Source organism: Haliotis rufescens, unplaced genomic scaffold (genome assembly GCF_023055435.1).
Source record: "Haliotis rufescens isolate VD_foot unplaced genomic scaffold, xgHalRufe1.0.p SCAF_20, whole genome shotgun sequence".
Lineage (NCBI taxonomy): Eukaryota > Metazoa > Mollusca > Gastropoda > Lepetellida > Haliotidae > Haliotis > Haliotis rufescens.
This window is the reverse complement of record NW_025963891.1, coordinates 1,199,128-1,223,983: the sequence shown is the minus strand read 5'-3', so window position 1 is coordinate 1,223,983 and position 24,856 is coordinate 1,199,128. Positions and strand designations below refer to the sequence as shown.

The 24,856-nt window shown below is 38.1% G+C and overlaps 2 protein-coding genes across 7 annotated transcripts in view; both read right to left on the bottom strand.

Moving 5' to 3' along the window:
- LOC124151044 (netrin receptor UNC5C-like) overlaps window positions 1-24,856 on the bottom strand; it is a 420,080-nt gene that overhangs the window by 176,669 nt on the left and 218,555 nt on the right. The window lies entirely within an intron of this gene.
- Window positions 11,916-24,856, bottom strand: part of LOC124151045 (sperm-tail PG-rich repeat-containing protein 2-like) — a 91,178-nt gene continuing 78,237 nt past the window's right edge. Inside the window, exon 12 of the mRNA XM_046523335.2 lies at window positions 11,916-13,105. Within this exon, the coding sequence (XP_046379291.1) occupies window positions 12,974-13,105 (132 nt within the window). The 3' untranslated portion in view covers window positions 11,916-12,973. The remainder of the gene's footprint in view (window positions 13,106-24,856) is intronic.

Genomic DNA, 24,856 nt, shown 5'->3' with positions numbered 1-24,856 from the left:
CTGAAGGACAGGTAGATTAGAGCAAAGGGGAAACAATACCTCTGATTACAGGTATGGCTGTGTCATGATAACATCTTAAGAACAGGCACAAATGACAGTGTACATTGACAATCCTAACCCTATACTTGCCAAAATATTTAAAAGGGCGTTCAACACCTCCGTTCCCGATCACCACTCATCAAAATAATCTGGTCCATGATTGTCAGGTCTCGGGGATATTTAACACCTAAACTGTTTTCAGAAGAAACATGGTGGTCATCACAGGGTGGTGACACAGGTCGATGTAATTGTACACCCACATCACTAAACACAGGATGTAGAGCGATAGGTGATCGCCCAATAGGGAGGCGGACAGGTGACCTTACACACCGAGAGCGGGATTAAACTGGACTTCCGTCCATCTGTTTGTCCAAAGGTGTGGGCAAACAACTGGACCATCGAGTTTAGGGGTCAAGTGCAAGACAGATGATCACTTGAAAACCACTTAAACATACTAGGAGGTGTGCACAACATCGCCCGTTGCACAAAGCGTCCTAGACTTACGCTTAGTCTTTGAACATTTATAACTTTGATAGAAACATGTAACTCTTTTAAATTGAAAAGGAGCCCCAGTGAGATGGGAGATTCAGAACCTGAGGAAAATCTAGACTTGCTTCATTTTGGGCTGGGCTGAAGGGGAAAGAAATATGATTCAGGGATTGTGAGTACAAAACAGTATCTTTTCACAGTAAGGTGGTCTTAACGCTAAGGCCCCTTTGTGGATTAGTCCCATGCTGCTCCTATTGTGAGAGAACTGGGCCCGTGTCTAATTAACAGTAACGACCGAACATTTGTTCATTGATTGAAACATAACCTGGGGAGTTGTGAATGAGTGAGTATGGTTTTAGCCGCTTTTAGCAATATTCCAGCAATATCATGGCAGGTGGGGATTTGTGAAAATAGGGTTCGTTACGTTCAGTGTCAACTAGAACGGCTATCATCATCTTCTTTGATCATCACGACGAAATATCGGAAGACCTACGGACATTATTAATGTCTGTTCCTACATAAACCTGCTTACAAAACCTTGACACACACTGACAAGAGTATGACACACACACACAAACAAAAAAATACACAAAACTGCATGAATAACACATACTAAGACATGTACAAAAGCATTTTTACTTTTGAAAAATAAGTTCAACTGTTGGTTCATAGAACAATTCTCTCTGTTTCAAACAACTGTGTCAGGCTAAAACACCATGCGACCTCGCTGAATGATCTTCACAATGTTTGGAACACCCAGTTTGCCCTTCACCTGATTTGCCAACACAGGACACTGTGCCCATAGCTCACCGCCTCTAATTCCCTTAATTCATAGACCTCTACACACACAAGCTAAGTCCATCAATGGGATTTGTCGTCAATAACCTGTTCACGTTTTGATGTAGTTTAACCATACATTAGCAAGGCACTGAACCGCAGGATTCCATATAAACATTGCGTAAGCTCCGGTCAGCTGTGAAGACCCTTCCAAGCAGCTACATGGCTCATTACCCGGTACAAGTAGTTACCAACAGGTGGTTGGAGCACTGAACTTCAGCTCTATTCACATTGATTTCACATTGTATGTTTGATATAATAATCACAAGAAATTTATAATTGCGAATATGTGTAAAATGCATGTGATTGCTTCCCATTGATACGAATTACCGAGGCATGGGGTCATAAAAAAGACACGTGAAAATACATGAATATCGGTATTTGTACAAATTTAAAGGACTTCAACATGATTTAATATTATTATCGGGGTTTCATATGCTCCAGTTGTAAAGATTAGAGAAAGGGGTGGTTTGTTTTGTTATCCTTTTGTAAAGGCATCCAAATAAAGAAAAGGGTTGAAAACCCGATGACAATACTTGTCATTCTAAATGTAATTCAAATTACAAGAAGGCTGTGGGCTCTGATTGCATAAATGTAATATAAACAAAAAATAGTTCGTGTACCTTATCAGAAGAGTTGTATATTCCTTATGTAAATATGATATACGTAATGTTGTATTATGTTTATAATGTTAGAATACTGCTGCATCTGTTTAAGAAATAAGGCAAGGCAGGCGGGACCCGTTCTCATTTGAGGAACTCGATGACCCTGCGGAAGGAAGGACTACTTTCTGAAATCCTGTGTAATTATCCTCTGACACCAATGGGGCATATGCAGTCTATCTGGCTAAAGGAACGCTTTCAAGTGCGGATGAAGACATCTGAAATTTCTGCTCTAACTGCCATGTCGCATAACACTTCATAGCATTGCAGAGAGCAGAACCACGCAAATAAACAGCCAGCCATCAGGCCACGTATCATCTCAAAGATGGCCAACATGAGTCTAGAATAAGACAGTAAATGTTCAGATCAAGAGTAATTTACGCGATGTACATCACGAATGTCATGTACGCAGACGACCATGCCTGACAAACATTGCATAACGATAGACGGAATTCAAATGGCGACGGTTACGGTTTGTTACAAGTTCCTGGCCCTCGAATCAAAGACATTTCCATGCAAGCAAGGTCTGGATGACTTGAGAAGCAGACGGCCGTGACAAGGGCTCACTATTTGTCCAGGAAGAGACGCTGGTGGACTGATGCGATCAAGAGATGTAACCTCATTTCCTGGAAGAACGGAACCAAGGATACCAGGCTCTCTCTCAGATTTGTTACACAATGGTTGATGAACCAGAAAATCAGACGATCGAATGGCAGTTTTGCAGAATTCTCACGAACAACCGTCTGCTAGTCTTCCAACACAGCTAAAACGTGCGTGATACCATCGAGAATTACCTATTACCGAGACACTACCTTTTAAGCTCCCAAAACTGGATAAGCTTCAAAGACGTTTAATCAGTGACGCCTCTGTTCCTAGAAAAGGAGACCAGCAGGTGTGCGGTTTTGGCCATGATTTTCTATAGTTATTCAAGCAGATGAGGGATGCTTGGGAAGCAGGATGGCATGTTCGTTCACTAATGTATCAGAAGGGTTTGACTCCAGACATTATTGGCGGCCTCATGTCGCGATATTGCTACAGTGTTGCTTCACGCACAAGCCAGAGGTTTATAGCAGCATTGTGTCCTTATCAGTGACTGAAAACTAGGCAATAATTTTAAGTCATAAAACTGCTGTTTCGAAAAAGACATAAAATTTGTCAAGTTATATCAGGTGATCAAGACAATTTTAAATATCTACTCAATAAGCCATACGGTTACGTTGGACGCACAACACATTGGGAGTCATCGCGATTTTCATGAATATCATATGAATGTAAAACACTAAAATCATCGGCAGTACCTAATAAAATTTTGACCATTAACATCTACGTGTTGAAATAACCGTTCTGTTTAGCCAGTGAACCGTTTTTATTATCAGTACACACGTGGTGTATTAATATTTCAGAAGACACACGTATCATATAATCAGCGTCTTTGAAGCAGGTTGAAGGGTATCACGTTTCGACCTAGAGGCACGCTGACTCCTCTCTACAATGCGAATACAAGACCAATCATTCAGTTTCATTTAAAAAGATCATCAATAGGTGCACGTCCGCCAAATTCCGGCCATTTTTCTTACAAGCAAACTCTCCTGATTTCACGGTCTGACGAGCAAGGTGTTGTCCAGGAGGGTCAGGTGTAATTGTCTTGGACAGAGAATGTCCCCTCGACTCAGATCTAAGACAGTGTTGAGCTGCTTTGACAGTTTGCATAATCAGTGGGAATTGATGATTGGAAGTTGAAAGTTTTCCATTTAGTGGCAGGGGAGGGTGCCTCATTTCCTAAACAATGGAATGTGGAGGGTGATGAGGTCAAAAGTTTCAACTCAAAATGTTTCCTTAACAATCCCTGTAAACGCAAAGTACAAAACGGATGCTAGTGGAATTTTGGTAATCACCACAACGGCAAATCTTTACACAAAGTGAATAGGTCATAAATAAAAGGGACAAACACCATTTTCATATTCATAAGAAATATCTGCTAAAAGCAGAGTCCATTGTACCATTCGGTCTATGTCATGATTATGTGTTCCTGAATCACTATCACAAAAGGTGTGTTTATCCTGCCCCACTGGTTGCAATAAACTATCATATTTAATACAATGAGTGGCATGTATCCCACATTTTATAATGAATAATTGGTGAATGAGTGTATGAATATTGTTCTACACACCACACTGCAATACCCAAGTGATTTCTGTAAGTATCCAAGTAAGGGTCAGGCAAACTAGTGGTTGAAGGTATGAGCATTGATCCAGGTCATCAGGGCACAATGTCACACAATCAGCCAGGTCACATTCTGTATCTACAGAGTCCACATTAACCAGGTTGTGGGACTTGGGACCTACACTTCCACAGAATCCCTATGGGGCTCTGAATAATGCATTGACACAGGTACATGGTCAGTGGTGTACCACATCAATTTAAACACTTCAAAAGCAAAGGAACACTTAGAACTTAATCCATCTTGTCTTTATGCACATCTATGCTAATGGTCAACTCTCCTTCACACCAGTAAATCAACTAGTTTCACCATCAAAGGAACAGAGCATACATACCATGCTGTGTAATTTAAATAATCCCTTAAGTGAAACCTGTTGAAAGTGGGACTGGACTTACTCAATTAACATCATAAATTACCCATTTAGAGATTCAATCCAATTCTTTGGGGAGTATCTTCAAATGTCCAGTTTTCAATTCTACCCATCAGATGCAATGTTTGTTACATCACTGTAAACAACAGATGGATATCTCAGAAAATGGATGATCCTCAATTTGCAGATGGGAACTTGAAGATGTGAAAAGGACGGGAGTTTGAATGACTTCAAAAGTCATTAGACCAGATGGACGGAGAAGGCTAACATTTGCAAATCCTATAATTACTGGTGTCCTATCTTTGTCCATCTCACTGTAAGGGAGATGAAATGCTGGTTTGAAGGTTGCATCAGAGGTCATGAGGTCACAGGTCACAGACATCTATCTATGTATCTGAAGGCTGTGATTACATATCAAAAAATCATATAAGTATTTCTCAGGGGCATTTATCACTGGAGGAAGTTATTACTGAAAAATGGGTTATGGCATTTGGCAGGACTACCTCTGGCTAGGTCTCAGGTCATAAGGTCGGCTGAGACAGGGGGCCATTTAGAATTCATATCTGCTGAGATTTATCTCCCATTTTGGGTAATTATTCAAGCTGCCACATGACGCCAGGCCCCTCAACCTGTGGGGTGATGTGAGATGGGATGTGTGGGTGTTATACTAATGTGCCAGGCCAAATGCCACCATGGTTAAGTGATGATTTACATAAGTTTCAGGAAGTCCTTAAGTTGTATCTGCATAATCAATTACACTATTGATATTTCATCAGCTGTCCATTAATTATAGGAGTGTAACACATTGGAGAAAAGTACATGTCTTCTATGAGTAAAACCAGGACTTGTATCACAATAAATATTTAACAAACTGACAAAATGCTTGAGTGAAAATCATGTATCACATCAGCAATTAAAAAGCCTAAAAAATGAAGACTCAACAGAATCATTTCTAAACAAATATTAACTTCCCAACACAGGATAGTCTCTGTAAAATGTATGATCCCTAAACATTTTTTTAACCTTAAAACAATAAAAAGAGTAAATAGATTGAAACATATATAATTTTTTGTATTACAAGAAACACCCCCTCCACCTTAATTACAAGCTTTGTCATACCACTCCCACATATAATCCACTCAATAACATTTCAAAACCAAGTAAAAGTGATGAAACAATAATCCGCCACCGAAAAATGTCAGAGCGAGGAACAGCTACCAATGACATTTCTATACTAAACAAGCCTCCCCACTAGTGTTATACATCACACTCAATCAGGCTATACTAGGAGATAAATCCCAAACACTTCGCTTTCATCTAGGCGTTCTCACAGATCGCCAATTCCTGCCACGATACCCTCCACAACGACGACAGAGATCCTAATACCTGAATGCCCAGGAGTGAAATTATTTGTACACTGCAAGCGAGCATTAAAGAGATTTTATTGAAAGGCCCTGATGATCCATGGCATAAAGTGGCTAGTTGAAGATCGGTGTCTCGGAGGGCCCGATGATTCCAGGGTACCTGGAGGGGCAGCACTAAACGCTGGAACATCACTGTCAACACAATTACTGCAAGCAAAACCATGGCGGAATCAATTCTTGGCCACTTCTCCACACAGTACATTAGGAGATCATCTTGAGTACTTAAAGCTAGTCTTTAAAAATGAAATTCATACTTGTGTGTGTTCCTGGCGACAAACGCAAGTATAAAAGAGGGACCGGCGATGTTTATGTGGGGAAAACACGAGCAAGGAGATTGAATTCTCACTTTACTGCTTTTTCACTACTTTCATTGTCATTTCAAAAAGCTGGGAATGTCAGTGTGACCAGAATAAGAATTTAAGGAAAAGTCAAACAACATTATCTAAAAAAAACAGGAAATTGATACAGTCACCATATGGCAAAGATGTTTGTAATTGTTCCATCATCGTTAGATTATAAAGATACAGGACCTAAACTCAAGGTGAAGACTTTCTCAGCTGTACCTGAAAAGATGAGATCCTTTCAAGAAAATAAGTGTAATTAGTCAAGGAAGAAAAAATGAAATAAAATAATCCTATTTATCTAATTCAATAATTTAACTGGAATAGGCTTTTTTTAAACATGACTGTATATAGCCAATCCTTCAGTTAAAAAGTGTTACTGAAGATTAAGGGAAATTAGACAAAACTTGCAAACCAAAGGCACAAGGCAGCAAACAGGATGGAAATGCATAAAGAAATACACAAAAAATCATACGAAAATGAAATAGTTTACACGTTCTTTGAAGTTCCTAATTCAATCTTTGCCAACATTTTCAAATTTGGTGCTGCTGGTGTCCGTGGTGCCTCTCGCCACTCCACCATGCTAGTACTAAATTACCAGCTTCCCTGAATTGCTTCACAGGGACAACATTTTAATTGACGCTGATGGCATGCAAATTAAATGAGACTTTAGAGAGAGGTAAATCTTCCTCTTGGATTTCCTACCGTTCTGTGATACTTTGAACTTCATTACATGCCTAATGCTGGGGCATCTGGCACAGTGATGCGTACTGCTAACAATGGTGGGATACAGAGCTGGGATAAATATGGCAATATCCCTCATCCTGGATTTATTTCAGTAGTTTGAGGATAAATTTGTCAAATATGGAAATGTCAGTTATAGCCGCTTTGATGACGATATCACATGTCTAAAGCTTCAGGCGAGTTGTAATAGAGCTATTTCAGATCAATTGTGACTATTGTAGGTATTACATTGTCAAGAAATGACTAATTATCCATATCCAGTTCTTCATTTAATTGCTATCATAGGAGTGATGAATGTCGGGTTTCCTGTGAATTATTTCCTCCATATTACAACAGAGGTTATCATAATTAAGCCTCAGAATAACGTATCATGATAGGAATCAACCTGGCACTATGTTTGTTTGTTGTTTAACGCCACACTCAGCAATATTCCAGCTGTATGACGAAGTCTGTAAATAATCAAGTCTGGACCAGGCAATCCAGTGATTGACATCATGAGCATTGTTCTGCGCAATTGGGACACGATGACATGCATCAACCAAGTCAGCGAACATGACCACCCGATCCCATTAGTCGCCTCGCACTCTACCCTCCTGGCTTCATGGTGTGTGTAGTCACTATCATCATCACAGTCGAGTAGCATCCCAGCAGCAATCAAGATGCCAGGGACATGTGATGAGATACTTGACATGACGACGAGAGCAGCCAGTGCAACCCATCCCACTACGATCAGAAGCCAACATTCTCGGCAAGTTGCACACGCTGAAGTATAGCAACATTGATTTCTTTACAACCTTAAGTGAAAGAAAACTTTTCTTTCCAATGTCAAAATTACCAAGTGTGTTATGTATTTTATTGAGTTTACTGTTTCATATATATTGAACCATTCTCTTTAATGACAGATGAAGGCAAATTTATTTAGCCTAGTTAAGTAAATCGTTTCGTGTATACATTTGTTGTACATTCTGTTCTGAAAGCATCCAAGGGACAGGAAATTTATTACAGAGGGTCAGGGGACAAACTGAAAGAGTTGGAAGAATGATGTTGGATGATAAATAAAATCTCTGTTTAATACCCTGATGAACGTTGCCTACAACTTTAAAAACTTGTAAAAATCATATATATGGATAGGGTTCTATCACCTGTATTTCCAATTCCATCATGTTTTTATGCATCTATGTCGTGTATATATATCATGTTCTCATCTCTGTACCATATAAATACTCTATTTTTGTACCAGGTCCCAAGTACCGGTAGGCGTTTTTGTACAATAAAATATTCTTGATTCTTGTATGTTCATGCCGCCTCTAATAGCTGCCCCCACCCCTCCCCACCCCACCCCACCCCACCCCAATAAGCATAATAAATTGATCAGTCCCTAAATAATGATAGTTATATTTATATTTTTTTATTAAAAAAACTAAGACTGTAATTTTTATCACCCACTTTGGCCATTCCCCCCTCTTTCGCTGTCATTTTTTCATAACGCTCCCCTTAAGTGCCCCCCTCTAACTATAATCAGAGACCATATAATATATGGTCTCTGCTATAATAGATTATAAGTCCCTAATACAAGAACATCTTCCTGTCAGCAACATACAGAGATGCTAGTTCTATACCTAACATCATGCTCCTAAATGCCAAAATTCCTGCAAAATGCCATAATGATACGAATATCAATGTAAAGAGTCCTGTATGAAACCAGATCCCTTGCTTCATCAAGCCGTACCCACCATGTCTGTTCAATAATGGTAATAGAAAATGCCAGTCAAACCTTTCCAATATGGTGAATGCTATTGAACATACTAGAAACATGGAAACATCAAGAAGTCGGAAAGCTTTCATATAATGTAACATATCAATCAAGCAGGCTTATTGTCTAAACTCCATCTGGACTCCATTAGAAGTATACAATGTCAGCGTGTCCCTCAGTGCACACAACCCGAATCTGACTCTTGGCATTCATTCATTCATAACTCAGCTCCAACCTTGATGAGTAATTGTTAAATGTCTTCCACACATACATACAAAATGTCCAGTACGTCTAGAGGTCGTATCAAAGCATGACATCTTTTTGTGACCATGAGTTCAGAGGTCGGCCTGGGTCGGCCTGGGCTGCATAACAGGAGGCTCATCAGCAAGGACAACCGCCTGGCTTACATCACCCCACACTGATAAGCTCAATACAGAGGCTAAACAGGTTTCTTTGGAAAAGCAGATGAAAAGTTTCCCACAAATTAGTCAAGACAAATTTGTTCAATAAGCTACGTAACCGGATTAGCTTCATGGCATAATTGCCATCTCATTAATGGCAGCTGTAACCGTTTGTGTATCCCTGATGTTCGATAGGAAGCAAATATGAATTAAGAGCTGGGAATCCAGCCTGATATGCAACATTGTGACAAACGGAACATATTGAATATCAAGGAGGGAACATGAACCCTGAATTGTACAGCCAGCTTAAAAGAAAAACAAATATCTGCATAATACAAATTGAGTCATGCAAAATTCACAATGTGAAAAACCCAATACGATATCTGTCTCAATAGTGACAGTAAAAATGCATTAATGTTTTTGTGTAGATAAAAAAATCATTTATGTGAATGATATTAAAGCCACATTTATGAAAACATTGAACTTATGCATAAATCTAGTTGAAATAAGAACATTTTCAGTCATAACTTACATTTGCCTCAAATGTAAATTTCATTTGCAATCTACATTTCTTTGTTTTTCTAAATAAAAAGCCATAAGGTAGTTTTTAATGGCCATTTATTGCAAAATGCGTGACATGCATATTGCTTCACATTATTTAGCTCAGTGAGTCACATTATTTAGTCAGGAAAGTTGCAATTTGAAGTGTTAGAATGAAGAATTTGAGACCCAAAAGGACAAGGGGATAAAACGATAATCACTGACACGGAACCTGAGTCACTCTGTGTATCTATTATTTAAAACAAACTCAGTGTTTGGGTGTCATTCTATTCATTCCAAATCCATTCCAGCTAAAAAGCCAATTCCAATCCTACTTTTATGGACAACTGGATGTGGAGTTCACAACCCAAATCGGAAATGCTGATGACACCGACAGAAACAAAACGTGGCAATATTTCATTGCATCCCATGGGAAAAACATAATCGCCCAAAACTGAACATCTTCAAAAATAAGCATAATATTACGTTCAAGTTACAACTGCATCAACATCACTACAACATGTGGTTTATTACTCCCTCTATGAAATATTTCCATGCTAACTTCCATTGATTCAGCTTGCGTTGTCTGACAAAATAGATGTAATATTTTATGTTTCAAACATTTTGTTCCAGCCATAATGTTGGTTTGGGTAAAGGCCTCAGTGGTGAGACAGTATTGAACAATATTTTCAGTAATATCACTGCGTCAGCTCGATGTGGGAGAAAAACCCAAAGTGACGCTGGTCGTAGGCGTTTATGACTTTGGTGGATATAAAACGTCAACACAAGAGAATACCCAGTCTCAATGATCCACCAAAACAGATTCCAAGGGTGTGTGGCTGCTTGTACTAGTCCGGACTGATGCCGATTTATAGTGCTAGCCCAATAAGATACCATGCCGCAGTTAAACACGAATACCCCACTCGGAAACCGTATACTGACTTCGAGCCGACCAGTCCTTGTTTAAGCCCCTTAATGCCGAGCGCCAGATAGGGTAAGAACAAGTACCATCTTTTAACATCTTTTGGTATGACACGGCCACAGGGCCACGGATAGCCATACTATACTGACTGTACTGATTACATTACATCTTTTTTAATGTAATCAGTACAGTCAGTATAGTATGGCTATCCGTGGCCCTGTGGACACGGCTGGGGATCGAACCCCGGACCATCCGCTCTCTGGCCAGACGCTCCACCACCAGACCACGGTATCCTAGGGACGAGTCGAGTTATTGGGGAATGAAAAGGATTAAAGACTTATGGGTATACATATTCATATCAATGAAAATATATAGGACAGAATATTTAATCTGAAATACATTCATACTGTGTAGATAACCATGCGGCAGATACATGTATATACAAAGAAAACTGAAAATGGCAAAGAAATATTTTGGGGAAAATGAATCTGTCATACAAAAGATAAAATTATATGCCACCATCATTGAATAGACAATGGATATATAATTGTGTAATAATGATTTCGCACACACCATTGTTGATGTAATACAGACATTGATGAGGTGACATAATGAGATTTCAGAGATGGTGAAGTCACAGTCTGTTATTAATGATGTCACATCAATATTGCTAGATTCTCTCTCTAACTAATGATACCGTTTCATCTCACGATCCATTTATCAAGAACAGGTGAAAAAGCGGCTACATGTATTTGTGTGTCTATCAAATAGATTTTACAAAAATTACGAATTTGTGGCACATTTTATAAAATCTGCATGACACACTTTCAGGAAAGAATCTCTGTGTCATATTGTAACTACACATTCCTGAAATACAATTTTGCATGTCAGTTGCTCATATGTCACATATAGAACTGATGATTAAGATCAAACATGCAAACCATCCCAAATTAACATAGATAGGTGTTTGGCTGTTTTCCAGTTCACAGACAGAAGGCATTAGCAGAGAAAATACCAAGGGCCATGACTTTCTGCCACAATGTGTCATGCAATGAATTTAACCAAGTTTCCTTTGAACTTAAAATGTGGGGTAATTAACTTGATTAATGTATATATATATAAGTGACAAATGGGAGACAAAAAGTAATTTAAAAACATAACCAAGACACCGATATGATAAATTAATTTACTGATAACAATGTGTACACTATATAGACATAATGGTATGGTCAAAATAGCCAATAACTTTCCTAACTTTATTATCATAAAGAGGTGTTTTATTATCACAGCACAGACAATGTGAGTTGCTTTATTGATTAAAACTGCACATTTCTTTATAAACCTCCATACTAATATAGACACGTATGGACACATATGGACATTTATGGACATTTATGGACAATACTGACAGGTGAATGCTGATGGTGAAGTACAATTCATAAAATTACTGAATAAAACGATAACATGATAATACTTTAAGTATAGAATGGAAGTGTATAAAACATGTAACACCTAACAGACAGGTTTCTTAACAACTGGTCTTGTTAACAACTGGTTTGGTGCATTAAAAGTCTGAACCTTAACACAATAATCCTTGATGATGGTGTTTGGACGTATGACACAATTTATACAGACATTCAGCAGTATAAATGTATGTTGAAAATATCAAATCATTTCAAATGTTCAAATCACACTATAAACCACTCTTTAAGATCAAAAGACTTCTGAAATGATAATATTATGAAAATGTCCGTTTTCCATCATAAACTAGAACTTGCATAACTTTAATTACTAGAATGATAGGAAGAGCATTTCCAAATGTTGGTATAGTACAAACAATGAAATCAAAAAAACGATTCCCTAACAACTGCTTCGAAATAAAGTTACTGGACAGCATAACAAAATTTGCAATAATTCTAATGGATGACTCCAAAAGCGTACAAAAATGAATTATGCAAAAATGAAAACTGACGCCATTGTTGCTAAACTTTTCAATGTTAGAACAAAACTTATTCTAAATTCAAGTACATTACCTAAACTCACTTAAGCATGTTCAATAACTGTTTCGTTGATTACCTACTAGTCAAATACGTACAGCCTGAATGCCCTGTATTTACAATTTACCTATTCATAAATAGGATACAGAAAGTTCATTTAAACTTATGATGAGGAACGGTGAACTTAACAATAGCTTTCTCCTAAATGATCCAATCAACGCTGCACTGAAAAGTTAAACTCCGAGGAGGAAGGCATGTTTGGCGGCACTGCCTTGATGCACCGGCTCCACTTGGGGCACGACTGGGTTGTTGAGAGTGGCATTAAATGTTCCCCTCAGAACTGTGTCTTGAATCAGCGGTGAGTACTGAAACACAAACAAATTACCATTAACTCACCAGACGAGGATCAGAAGCATATATGGGACATGCTTCAGGACGTTGGCTGACAACGGTATGCATATATATTCACTTTTCTCATTTGACACTGAGTTCTAATATGTTGCTTGGACTGATAGTGTTTTCCTCATGACACACTGTACAACTGTAGATAAAAGTGTCAGAACCCATTCCATAATCAGCAGAAATCTCTGCTAAAAGTAGTAGTAGTAGAGTCTAGATTCCGGCTATATCATGGGCGTTTGTTTATGAATCATTAAAAATAGTGATGAAGGAATTCACGTGGGATCTGAATATATATAAGAACTTCATACAATTTGTTAAATAATGTATGTTGTGATTTCAGTTGTTTTTTGTGACACAATAACCATACTCATTGCCTGTCTATTTAATAATGCATATCTTGAGACATCACTCAAAACACTGGAAGCTAACAGAACAGTGTGTAGCCCCTACAATCTCAGTCCCTACATTCAATGTCAAAATTATCTGCACAATCCTACACATTATAAAATGTCAAAGTCACCAAACAGTCAGTCTTGATTATCTGCCGAAACAGATTCTATTGGGCGTATAAGGCAAAAGAGGGCCCAAAATGATATAAACATCTAATTTCTTTATCTATATCGAATGGCTTCATGGTTTTATGTATCAGTACCATATATGACCGCGGATAAGCCGACCCCTTTCTACAGAATCTTTTTTCTGGTCCTCAAAACTCGGCTTATCCGCGGTCATATACGGTATGTGTCACAGGTCATATCAACCACTGATTTGTCTGGTCCAGATTCAACCATTTACAGGCTGCCATGAAATAGCTAGAACACTGCTAACTGCAGTGTAAACGATAAACTCAAACACACACCTACTTTATAAATTGTTTATATAGAAATAAAGTTTCATAAAAATCAACCTGACATCCAATATTTCTATCAACAAAACACACGGCAAGACCCAAAATCCATTATCTCTTAACACAGGATCCAATCCATTAATGTCACGTTGTTATCTTCATCATTATCTTATATAGATTTATGCATGTAAACAAACATCTCTGAACACACAAAGACACAATCACCAGTGTTTCAGGTATCTGAAAATTATCCAAATCAGGACCACGGTATCAGTGAAACAAACTATTTAGTAAGTACAAAGTCCAGAGATCACTACAAGTGGAAAACTCAGTCTGAGTGCCTGCATTAAATGACAATGGGACAATAAATCTGTCCAACTGAGGTTCTGGGAGGTAGATAACATCTAGATAGTTGTGTCTGGGATGGCAAACAGTATCAAACAGAAGAAACATGTCTTCTAACAACAACTCCAGACCTCCATGTGTCCGAGGGAGACATGCTTGGGAAGTGAGAAAGAATGAGAAATGCCAGTCTGGTACTATAACATTATAGCGGGAGATTGATAGAGTTTGTTGTCTTTGACATTACCTGGACATTCCTTGGGTCAAAGGAACATGACCGGGCTAAGTGTCACCTTTAAAGCAGAGTTCATCATGAGCATTTGTTTCATCAGTTTCAATATTCCATCATCAAAGGAAGGCGTGGTGTCGAGTTGAACATAATGCATTATTCAAGTGATATATATTATTTGCTAGAGAGTGGAGTATTTGTGTTGCAGAGATTGAATCCTGTGACAAATGTAAGTCCCACAGCGAGTAATCATTGCACAGGATGACTAACACCAGGGCTAGTTCAAACATTACTTGAATCATATTTCACCATGATGTTATACTCAAATTACATTGAGGACTGTTTTTGGTACGATTCAGTCAGATCTCAATGATAACACTGGTCATTCAAAGATCACTATTGTTTCAAAGGAGTTTGCAACCTTGTAGATTGGCTGCTCACAACTGATTGATTTCAGTATGAAATACTTGTATCACAAACACAATGAGAATGTTGACCTCACTTTGATGTTAAAGAGGCTACCTCTACCGTAACAGCAATTACCATCACAGCAACTACCTCTACCATTAAAGCAGCTACCTCTACCATTACAGCGACTACTTCTACCATTACAACCACTACCATTACAGCAACTACCACTACCATTACAGCAACTACCACTACCATTACAGCAACTGCCTCTACCATTACAACAATTACCTCTACCATTACAGCAACTACCTCTACCATTAAAGCAACTACCTCTACCATTACAGCAACTACCTCTACCATTAAAGCAACTACCTCTACCATTACAGCGACTACCTCTACCACTACAGCAACTACCTCTACCACTACAGCAACTACCTCTACCATTACAACAACTACCTCTACCATTACAGCAACTACCACTACCATTACAACAACTACCTCTACCATTACAGCAACTACCACTATCATGAGAGAACTGCCTGAGAGTTGCCTATGACTGATGTCGCCAGCACTGATTACAGAGATACCACACAAATATTTAGTAAAAACACACTCCCTTTGGTCCGATTTATCTCATTTGCCCTCAAAATATTGATAGTCATGACTGAGAATAGAGTAGGTTTGATTCTGATATGAAAGGCAAATGAAGACCGTTTGTCTGTTGGTGTTAGCAAAGAAACCTCCCTCCTAAGGTTAAATCTTTGATATCAGACATAATTCTACAGTTGGTTTAAAAAACAAGTATGATTAATCTGAGATTCCACAGTAACTATTGTCCAAGCCATTGATATGAATGGCATGCTGGATAATGTAGAGATTAGAAATGATGATTAATTGTAGCTTCAAACTTCATGTTAAGAAAATTTATATTATCATTTTTCTATATAATGAAGGTGAATATTATTTTAATCTGAATTTGATTTGAAGGATTTCCATTTGACCTTTCATTTCTATTTCATGTTTGAAGTGACAGAGATAGGACTATGAAATGCTCTGTGTATTTTGACTGATAAATTAATAAAATGCAAATTATAAGTCTCAGCTATCATTTGTGATCCATGGATTTTAAATTCTACCCCAGACCTGAAATCCTGGAAACAACGATGCATGCAGTTATTTCTCAAAGAGCAGGAGAGTCATTGAATCTCATTCAATATTTAGAAAATCTACCTGATTAACTCCAACACGAGAATCTCAGCTCAGGGGTTCCAACAAAACACTAAATACAACAAAAAACAGGAACTGTTGAAATCTTGGATTCCAAATTTCACTTCCATGATAACCCATAAATCCTTACTGACATAATTCCAAATAGATCATGATTTATTTTATACTTTTTCCACGAAAAATGCATTTCGTGAAACTGAAATGAAACGTAGAGATTGGAAAAGGACAAATCACATGACTAATTATGCGGACAAGTTTTCCAAGTTACGATCAATCTCTCATCAGAACTCAATCTGATGCTGAGAGGGTTAGACTCGACTTTATTACGAGTTCTCCATAAAAGCCAAATTTCCCATATCTCCGTTCTGGAATAAAATGATCACACTGGCATAAGCTTTAATCCCACGATTCTCTTATCGCTGGGACATCACTGGACCATCACACAGAAAGCGATCTCATAAATTTGCCGGATATCGGATAAAATCCCAGAATTCCATCAGTGCCAGTCGAGAAAGTCAGAATCCGGCACATTACAAACTTGTTGGTCAGTGTGAGTGGTTATTTCTTACTCTGTTATTTCATTTTGGGGACATGAATTAAAGATATACATCACAGTCAATGAATAAATTCTCCTTGTTTCTTCTTTGATTTGTAGATTTGAGTAGGAAATCGAATCTTGAAGGATGTTGAGGGTTTGAGATTGAAATGGAAAAATTCTTGTCTGATGGACGATAATAGCAATGAGGTGATTGGAACAGGGATCAAACCAAATAAAATCTTATGAGAAGAAATTGCCAAACAGGCTTTTTTTGCCCCAAAATGGCATTAAGCATTTTTCTTCAAAATGTGAAACAACTTTAATATGTCTTAAAGCCACAAAGTTATATAGCCGGCATAAAATGTACCCCCTGTCCTCAGAAGCAAACTTTTTTGTAGATTGAATTTGTTTTTATTTCATGCTTTATACACCATGTTTTGTGAATGAAAACTATTTTTTCCAAATGTTTCAGCACAAATCAAAGAAAAAGATGGATGAAATGAAATTATGAAATAAAAAAAAAGCAATAAGACTCTGCACCATGTTCTCCATGATGGGGAATGGGTGTAATATTATCATGTCAGTGATTATGGGGATCTTGTACAATGAAAAGATCTTTGAGAAATTCTCGAACTCAAATTGCCATGCAATAACTCCCAAAAGGGCTGGAATGTACTGAGAGCCTTCAGATGATAACAGTTACATAAGTTAGACAAATAACCTCAAATGGATTTGTGGAATGGCTATTTCAGTGGCACATTATCTAACATTGTGAAACTTTCATTAAACCCTTCTATATGCCTTAGGAGAACCACAAACCTGAATTTGTTGAATTTATGACCATTTTGTAGCCAAACCTGGAATTTAGTGTGCTTCATTCTAACCAAATACAAATTATTAGCTGTCAAAATTATTGATTTCCTTCAAGTTATAGTCCAACAAAATTGAACACTAAAATGTAATGGGAGAAAATAGCGAAACTTGGATAGATGGAAAAAGCATAATTTCACTGTAATTTCACACAAATTGCTAATAGCTTTTCTTTTTTTTGTACTTTTCAATTTTCTCTAAGACAATCACAGCAAGAAGGATTGTTTCTATTTGCCAAATTACAAGAAACTAGACATTCAAATCGTCACAGCCATGAATGTTGCTTAGCAAAACTTGTTGTTCAGCTAAAAAAAAAGACGAAATTTCAAAACAATTTGAACAATATTTTACTAAAGCTAGTTCCATGCTGTAAACACCCTGTTAATATCAAATCCCTCTTTGATTCCAAAATCTTGAGCATATTTGATCAGCACATTTCAATCATAAAAGAAATTTTGGGACACATAGACTACAATGAACAGAGATCAGTCTTCGGGTAATTATCATGTATTAATGCACATGTTATTATATGAAATTTAAATATAAATATATATACCTACATTCACATTTGAAAAATAATATTGACATTGAGTAGGATAAGTAAAAAATAAATACTTATCATATAATATTGAAAAACTAAGGTAATAAAGCATTTCCTTGCCACAGCCCAATACATATCAACGCCAAGACAATTTACATATATTTCCAGAGTGTCTTTGTCCCATTCAAAATAACCCATGAGACATTATCGTTGACATGATGTAAACTATAACTATCATGTGCGTCCTGCTATGACTTGTTGGCAGGGCAAACTCAATCATTGTTGAAATGGGATATCCGTTTCTATGATGTTACACTGAAATATGACTTGCCTCCAACCATTTTAATGTCAGTCCTACCTTCCATTTTTATTGGGCACATTAATGGACAGCATGGGGGTCCTTATAGTGGGAATGTCTCTCATCACTAGGTCAAAACATGTCACTGTCAAAGCTGCAGGATAACTTCAGCCATGTTATTCAAGAAACAGACAAAGTCTAGTGTTTTCAAGTGCACAACTTTCTACGTCGCCATTCCAGGCATTCCATCTTGCAAGAAATATAAATAAGAATTAGCAGTCAGCTTAAAGGTTGATGGTAGGACAGATAACTGTGGCTGACTGGAGAGTTTTTGTCTTGATTATTTCATCCCAACATCGTCAAGCCACTGAACGAGAGGTAATGACAATGGGTCTGGCTTTATTGCTTTTTAAGAGCCGATTTCAAATAGTTGTAATATACAATAAGCATTGATATCAGCACACGATACGACTTATTACAGGCTCCACACATTATTTGCTGCTTTTTGAGAAATTATCCTGACAAAAATTAAAATAGTGTCACTGTAGCTCACCTGGATATGTGGTCAACACTTTACAAAAGTTGTTGTCAGCATTGCTATTCAAACATTTTCAGCATAAATACTCAGGCCAAATGTATTAACAAATATGAAAGAAAAGTCATCAGAAGATGACAAATCAACACAGCCCCAACAAATGCGAAAGAACAAATCATCTGACTTTTACTTTAAGTCCAGTATTTCTATCTAATCTAGCTGTCCGTAAACAAGAGAAGTTATTGAGCTATCAAAACTATACCATGTTACTGGGATTCAGAACTTTGTATTACCATGTCAGGTACACACCAACAGAAACAGAGTCAAAGAGAGGGTGCCATGAAAAAATATAAATTTTACAAATCCCTAAATAGCAAAAGGCACCAGTTGACAACCTGGCCTTTGTGTGTGCACAGTTTCAAGATATAGTACCTATTGGATTTAGAGATATGGTCTTGACAAACACACCATACTTTGTTGTCAAACTTTGTTTTCCATGGAAACAGGGAAAACTGAAATTTTGAAAAATGCCTAAGTAGCAGAAGGCGCCACTTCAGCCCTTGGTTAATACCAGGTCTGGATGAACAGTTTTTCACAGTTTTCAAGTTGTGCTCAGGAAATGAAATCCACCTCCCCCTTTTGAGACTAAGTCCAAATTGTTTCCATGATGAATCGAGAAAAAATGAAAATGCCCAAAATCAATCAGTCAGGTGAGCTAAAAAAAAGAATAAAAGAATGCCATGACATCACAGGTATTGTGAATTAAGATCAAAGTTTGATATCAGAGGGAGTGTTTAACTTAAAGCTTGTACATTGAGCAGTGACTTTTTGCATTTTGATACATTGTAATTGCATTTTCAGTATATTATTATGAAGCTTTTCTAAACAGGATATGATATAGACATGATAATAGTGTTAAATGTTAAATGCACAAATTTCCGGCACTGAGTTAGTACGATGACATATCTCTTGATATCCAACATGCTCCAAATTGCTCAAATTCCAAAACTGTCATAAGTCATCGGGGAAAAAAATGCATTTGGATTCCACTGGGTGACATGGAGTTGAGGATGTTACACAGCGTTTGACTGGTCGCCAGTGACATATGATTGCATGACCACAAGGCCAGCGGGGAAATTATACGTTTGAAGAGATTCACGAAAATCTTTGAATTTATAATTCAAGAAAAGTCATAAATTATTGAAATTGCAACTTCTATGACATCTGAAATTACGCTTTTTGTATGGATGTTATTAATTTTTCATTTTCAAAAGTCAGATTTAGAGTGAAACTAGGATTGTGTTACAAGACTAAATGAGCCCCTGGAAATAACCGGTTTCCTGCATATCATTAAAGCTGTAATTATTTAATGGACACAGGACAAGACGAGATGGAAAGGACGGATAGCCTTGGCGCACAGATAAAATCTTGTAATGGAGTGTTAATCATTAAGATCAGTTTCATTTCACCCAGAGTTACCTCCCTTGCCTCACGCGGAACAATGCTCATTGCATGCGAGAAGCAGTTGTCTGTCAAATCTCACTGAAGGATCACAGATGAAAAAATAATTGTCCTGAATTTTACAAAGTAAAGTCCGTTTGCGCCAAACTGTCCATGTTAATTGTTCTTGTCGCAGCGTGTTGAATTTATCAGAATCTCGTAACTAGTAATAATACTATTATGCTATAGGGTCCTGCATCCTATCAAAGAATTACAGTCGGCTGATGCTTTGTGTTTTACGGCTGACAGCACAGGAGTTAAAACAAAAGCAGTAAATTTGAGGATGACATCACACTTGGTTGAATCAACAGGGACAGGGCGAGCTGTGATCTCTGTCAATCTTTAGGAAATAAGATATATTTCACATTCTATCACAGGAAAACATCGCCTGATAGTGCAAAAGGGAGGGTTTAGCTCTGGCAGAGTTCCACCTCCAATTGTCAAGAAATTGTGTTTTATTGCCTGTTTTTTCCCCTTTATAAATGACTGTTTTTTGTCAGCTGTTATGCTGCTGGATGGAATGTATATCAGGTTTCCCCCCGACTTTTTTATCTTGATGTTGACGCATTTCATGTCCTGTCGATAAAAAGATAAAACTAACATGGAATCCCTGAATTAAAAAAATAAAGAGATAAAAATGATTTAAAAATCCAGAATATGGCCAGTTTAAATGTTTCACATGTTACAGTATAACCTGATATGAGTACATGAATAATTCCATCGTTAATTACTGCAAAAAGAGGGTCTTAACATCTGCACTATTTGACATTAAACAGTTTCCATTCTACAAACACAATTATTATATATTTCTACATTACCATATTTCCATTTTCCTGAGTCACATATAACAAACGAAGTTAAAAATCAAATTTGCTTCAGAACAAATATTCATCACATCAAACAAATTTTATCAATTAACCTTGTCACAAGTTGTATGGATATCATCATCTGCCAAAAGTTCCATCTTAAAGCAGACACAATGTCTCCTGCAAACTGCTCTTCATAGTTTTCATTACGCTGTCCTTCAGGCGGAGGCATTATTGTTTGTGTGTAACCATATAGCAAGGGTAATGATGACAATACCCTTATGACCAACTGTCCAGTCCTAGATACAAGTAAACATACCCTAATGTCTCCAAGTGGTGCTCAACCGTCACCAATCTATCAGTCTGTTATAAGTTGTACGGCAAGTAGTCCCCTGATGACACTTGACAAAATTGGGTTATTTTCCATGGGTCCAAAACAAACAGTGATGAATTCAGGTGAAGTTGCATTGGAAATATCGTGAAAATGACAGAACAATGTGAATATCTTGTTAGAATATCACAGATCAGCTGATCTGACCTTGTTTCATTAACATCGTCTCAATCTATGTGATTAATATTTCATTTTTATGTATCTCATTTATCAGTCTGTTTCTGATGACTTGATGGAACCTTACTAATGACGTATGACATGCAAACTTAGTTCATTTAGGAATGTCATTGATTTATAACAAAACCTAAAGATAAGTAGGTCGCTGAACATAACGATGTGCCTGATTGGTGAAAGTTAAGTAATACCATGTAGTTACAAAAAATAACAATTTTATATGAATATTTCAAAGACTGCTGCTCCAACATAATGACCACAAACAATAACCATACTTTGGGGCAAGTAAGCCTGGCTGTGTTAAGCGCTAAAGATGACTGACTGACTTAAATAAAAGCAACAAAACCCTTTCCATAATCATACCAAACTTCTGCTAAAAGCAGAGTCCAGATTCTGACAATCTCATGAGTAGGTGTTTAAGAATCATGATAAAATAACGATGACGGAATTCACGAATATACAAAAGAATATAATACAAGCTAGTACATGACGTACATTATATGATTCCAATGAAACATAAATCACTATCATATAGTGATGATACTGACATTCGTGAAAGATGAGCATATCCTGCCCCACCTGTCAAAATCAAGATCCGGGACAATTTTTTTACATATATAAATTCTTTAATAATAAATCTTTAATATTAAACCCAAAATACTGATTTATAATAAATACTGATCAAATTCATCTTCTGTAATATGTTGACAAAGAGGCCAGACAAACACACAAAAAACACCCAACCTTATGAGTGTGGCAGACACCGAGGGGCCATCTAATGTGCCTTGAGATACAGTACATACTCAACCCATTAGCATAGGGATTACTTGTGCACAGGATCTATACCTTCACAGCACTCTGTTTATGTCTAAGCATGAAATTCTAATCTGTGATATTTTCCTATATTCAAGCTCAGTTAAATACCTCCTCACAAACAAGGTTTGTTGGAATATAGTTAGCACAAAGCTTAAATGGTGTGGAGTTTGATTACCGAAATTGTAATCCATGCACTAATCTTGTTTTGTCTGATGGACATTTTAGCGGTATTTGTACAGCTAAATGTATATTAGCTCTTCTAGTGGTTTCATGTGTAAGCAGACATATATTTATAATTGATGATTATCTGTGATTTTCCCAAGAGAATGAGCTCTATGGTTGGGTTAGGCTAAAGGACAGTGTCTGAAGTCTCCTGTGAGGTCGGGGACAAAACAACAAACATGGAGATACGAGATAGATGATATGTTCTGATGGAGGATACCTTCTGGTGGCATCTTGGCGAGGTAAACTGAGGGCAGTGTGAACCAGGCATACAGGGCTTGTGATTGTCAGGAATCTGTGAATTGGGATATAAATGGACATGCTTTGTGATGATGTTGGGGAAGATACGGAAATAACACACTGGTGATGAGGATGGGAGAGGGTGGGATGAGCGAGTTGGTATTGGTTTGTCTGGGGTGACGTGGCAAGTGGGATGAATGCAGGACCTTGTGCAGTAGGGGAATTTGACAATAGGACAGCAGTTATAACAGCAGGAGTTGCTGTAATGTCTGGGTGGATTGTGAGTTTGTTCATGTTGTGTTGTTGTGTTGTTTGGATTGTTAGTTGTGTTATACTGGAGTTGGTGCTTGGTTCATAGGGCATAAGACAAGACAATACATTCTCAGTCTACCAAGCTGTAGTCAGTCTACCCAGCTGTAGTCAGTATACCCATCTGTTGTGAGTCTACGCAGCTGTTGTGAGTCTTTCCAGCTGTAGACAGTCTACCCAGCTGTTGTGAGTCTACCCAGCTGTAGACAGTCTACCCAGCTGTTGTGAGTCTACCCAGCTGTTGTAAATCTACCCAGCTGTAGACAGTCTACCCAGCTGTTGTCAGTCTACCCAGCTGTAGTCAGTCTACCCAGCTGTTGTGAGTCGATCCAGCTGTTGTCAGTCTTTCCAGCTGTAGACAGTCTACCCAGCTGTTGTGAGTCTTTCCAGCTGTAGACAGTCTACCCAGCTGTAGACAGTCTACCCAGCTGTTGTGAGTCTACCCAGCTGTAGACAGTCTACCCAGCTGTTGTGAGTCTACCCAGCTGTAGACAGTCTACCCAGCTGTTGTGAGTCTACCTAGCTCTAGACAGTCTTTCCAGCTGTTATGAGTCTACCCAGCCGTAGACAGTCTACCAAGCTGTTGTAAGTCTACCAAGCTGTTGTGAGTCTTTCCAGCTGTAGACAGTCTACCCAGCTGTTGTAAGTCTTTCCAGCTGTAGACAATCTACCCAGCTGTTATGAGTCTACCCAGCTGTTGTAAGTCTACCCAGCTGTTGTGAGTCTACCCAGCTGTTGTGAGTCTACCCAGCTGTTGTGAGTCTACCCAGCTGTTGTGAGTCTATCCAGCTGTAGACAGTCTACCCAGCTGTTGTGAGTCTATCACGCTGTTGTGAGTCTACCCGGCTGTTGTGAGTCTACCCAGCTGTTGTGGTCTACCCAGCTGTTGTGAGTCTACCCAGCGGAAGTCAGGGTGCCCAGACTAGACACTGCACTCTCAGCCTACCCAACTGTAGAAGGATACATTTGTAACATGACCAAGGACCTAAATGCCAAGGGTGTGAGAAAGATTCTGCTTCATCATCCACCACACACTGCCTGAACTCCTGAGCAGATATATAAGTACTCAGGCCCCTAAGATTACACCAACTTATTCACCTGATGATACACCCAATGCATATCCTTCCGATCCGTTGAGATACCATTATTTTGAAGTGTCCCTGTAGTCAGTGTGACAAGAGAACAGGACTCTACAGGAATCCCTAGGGGACCAGATACTACTGCTGCTGGTATTTGTGCACTGGGGATATAAATATCAAGCTGATTCAATGATAGGGGAAACACAGACAAGACCATACCACATCCTAGCACCAGGAGGGGACAGAGTTCAAATCAAACCTACACACAGGTCACTCAGTACACAACCACCAGATTACCTTCAACAAAACATTCACACTTCCTCTCAAGGGACCAAACTT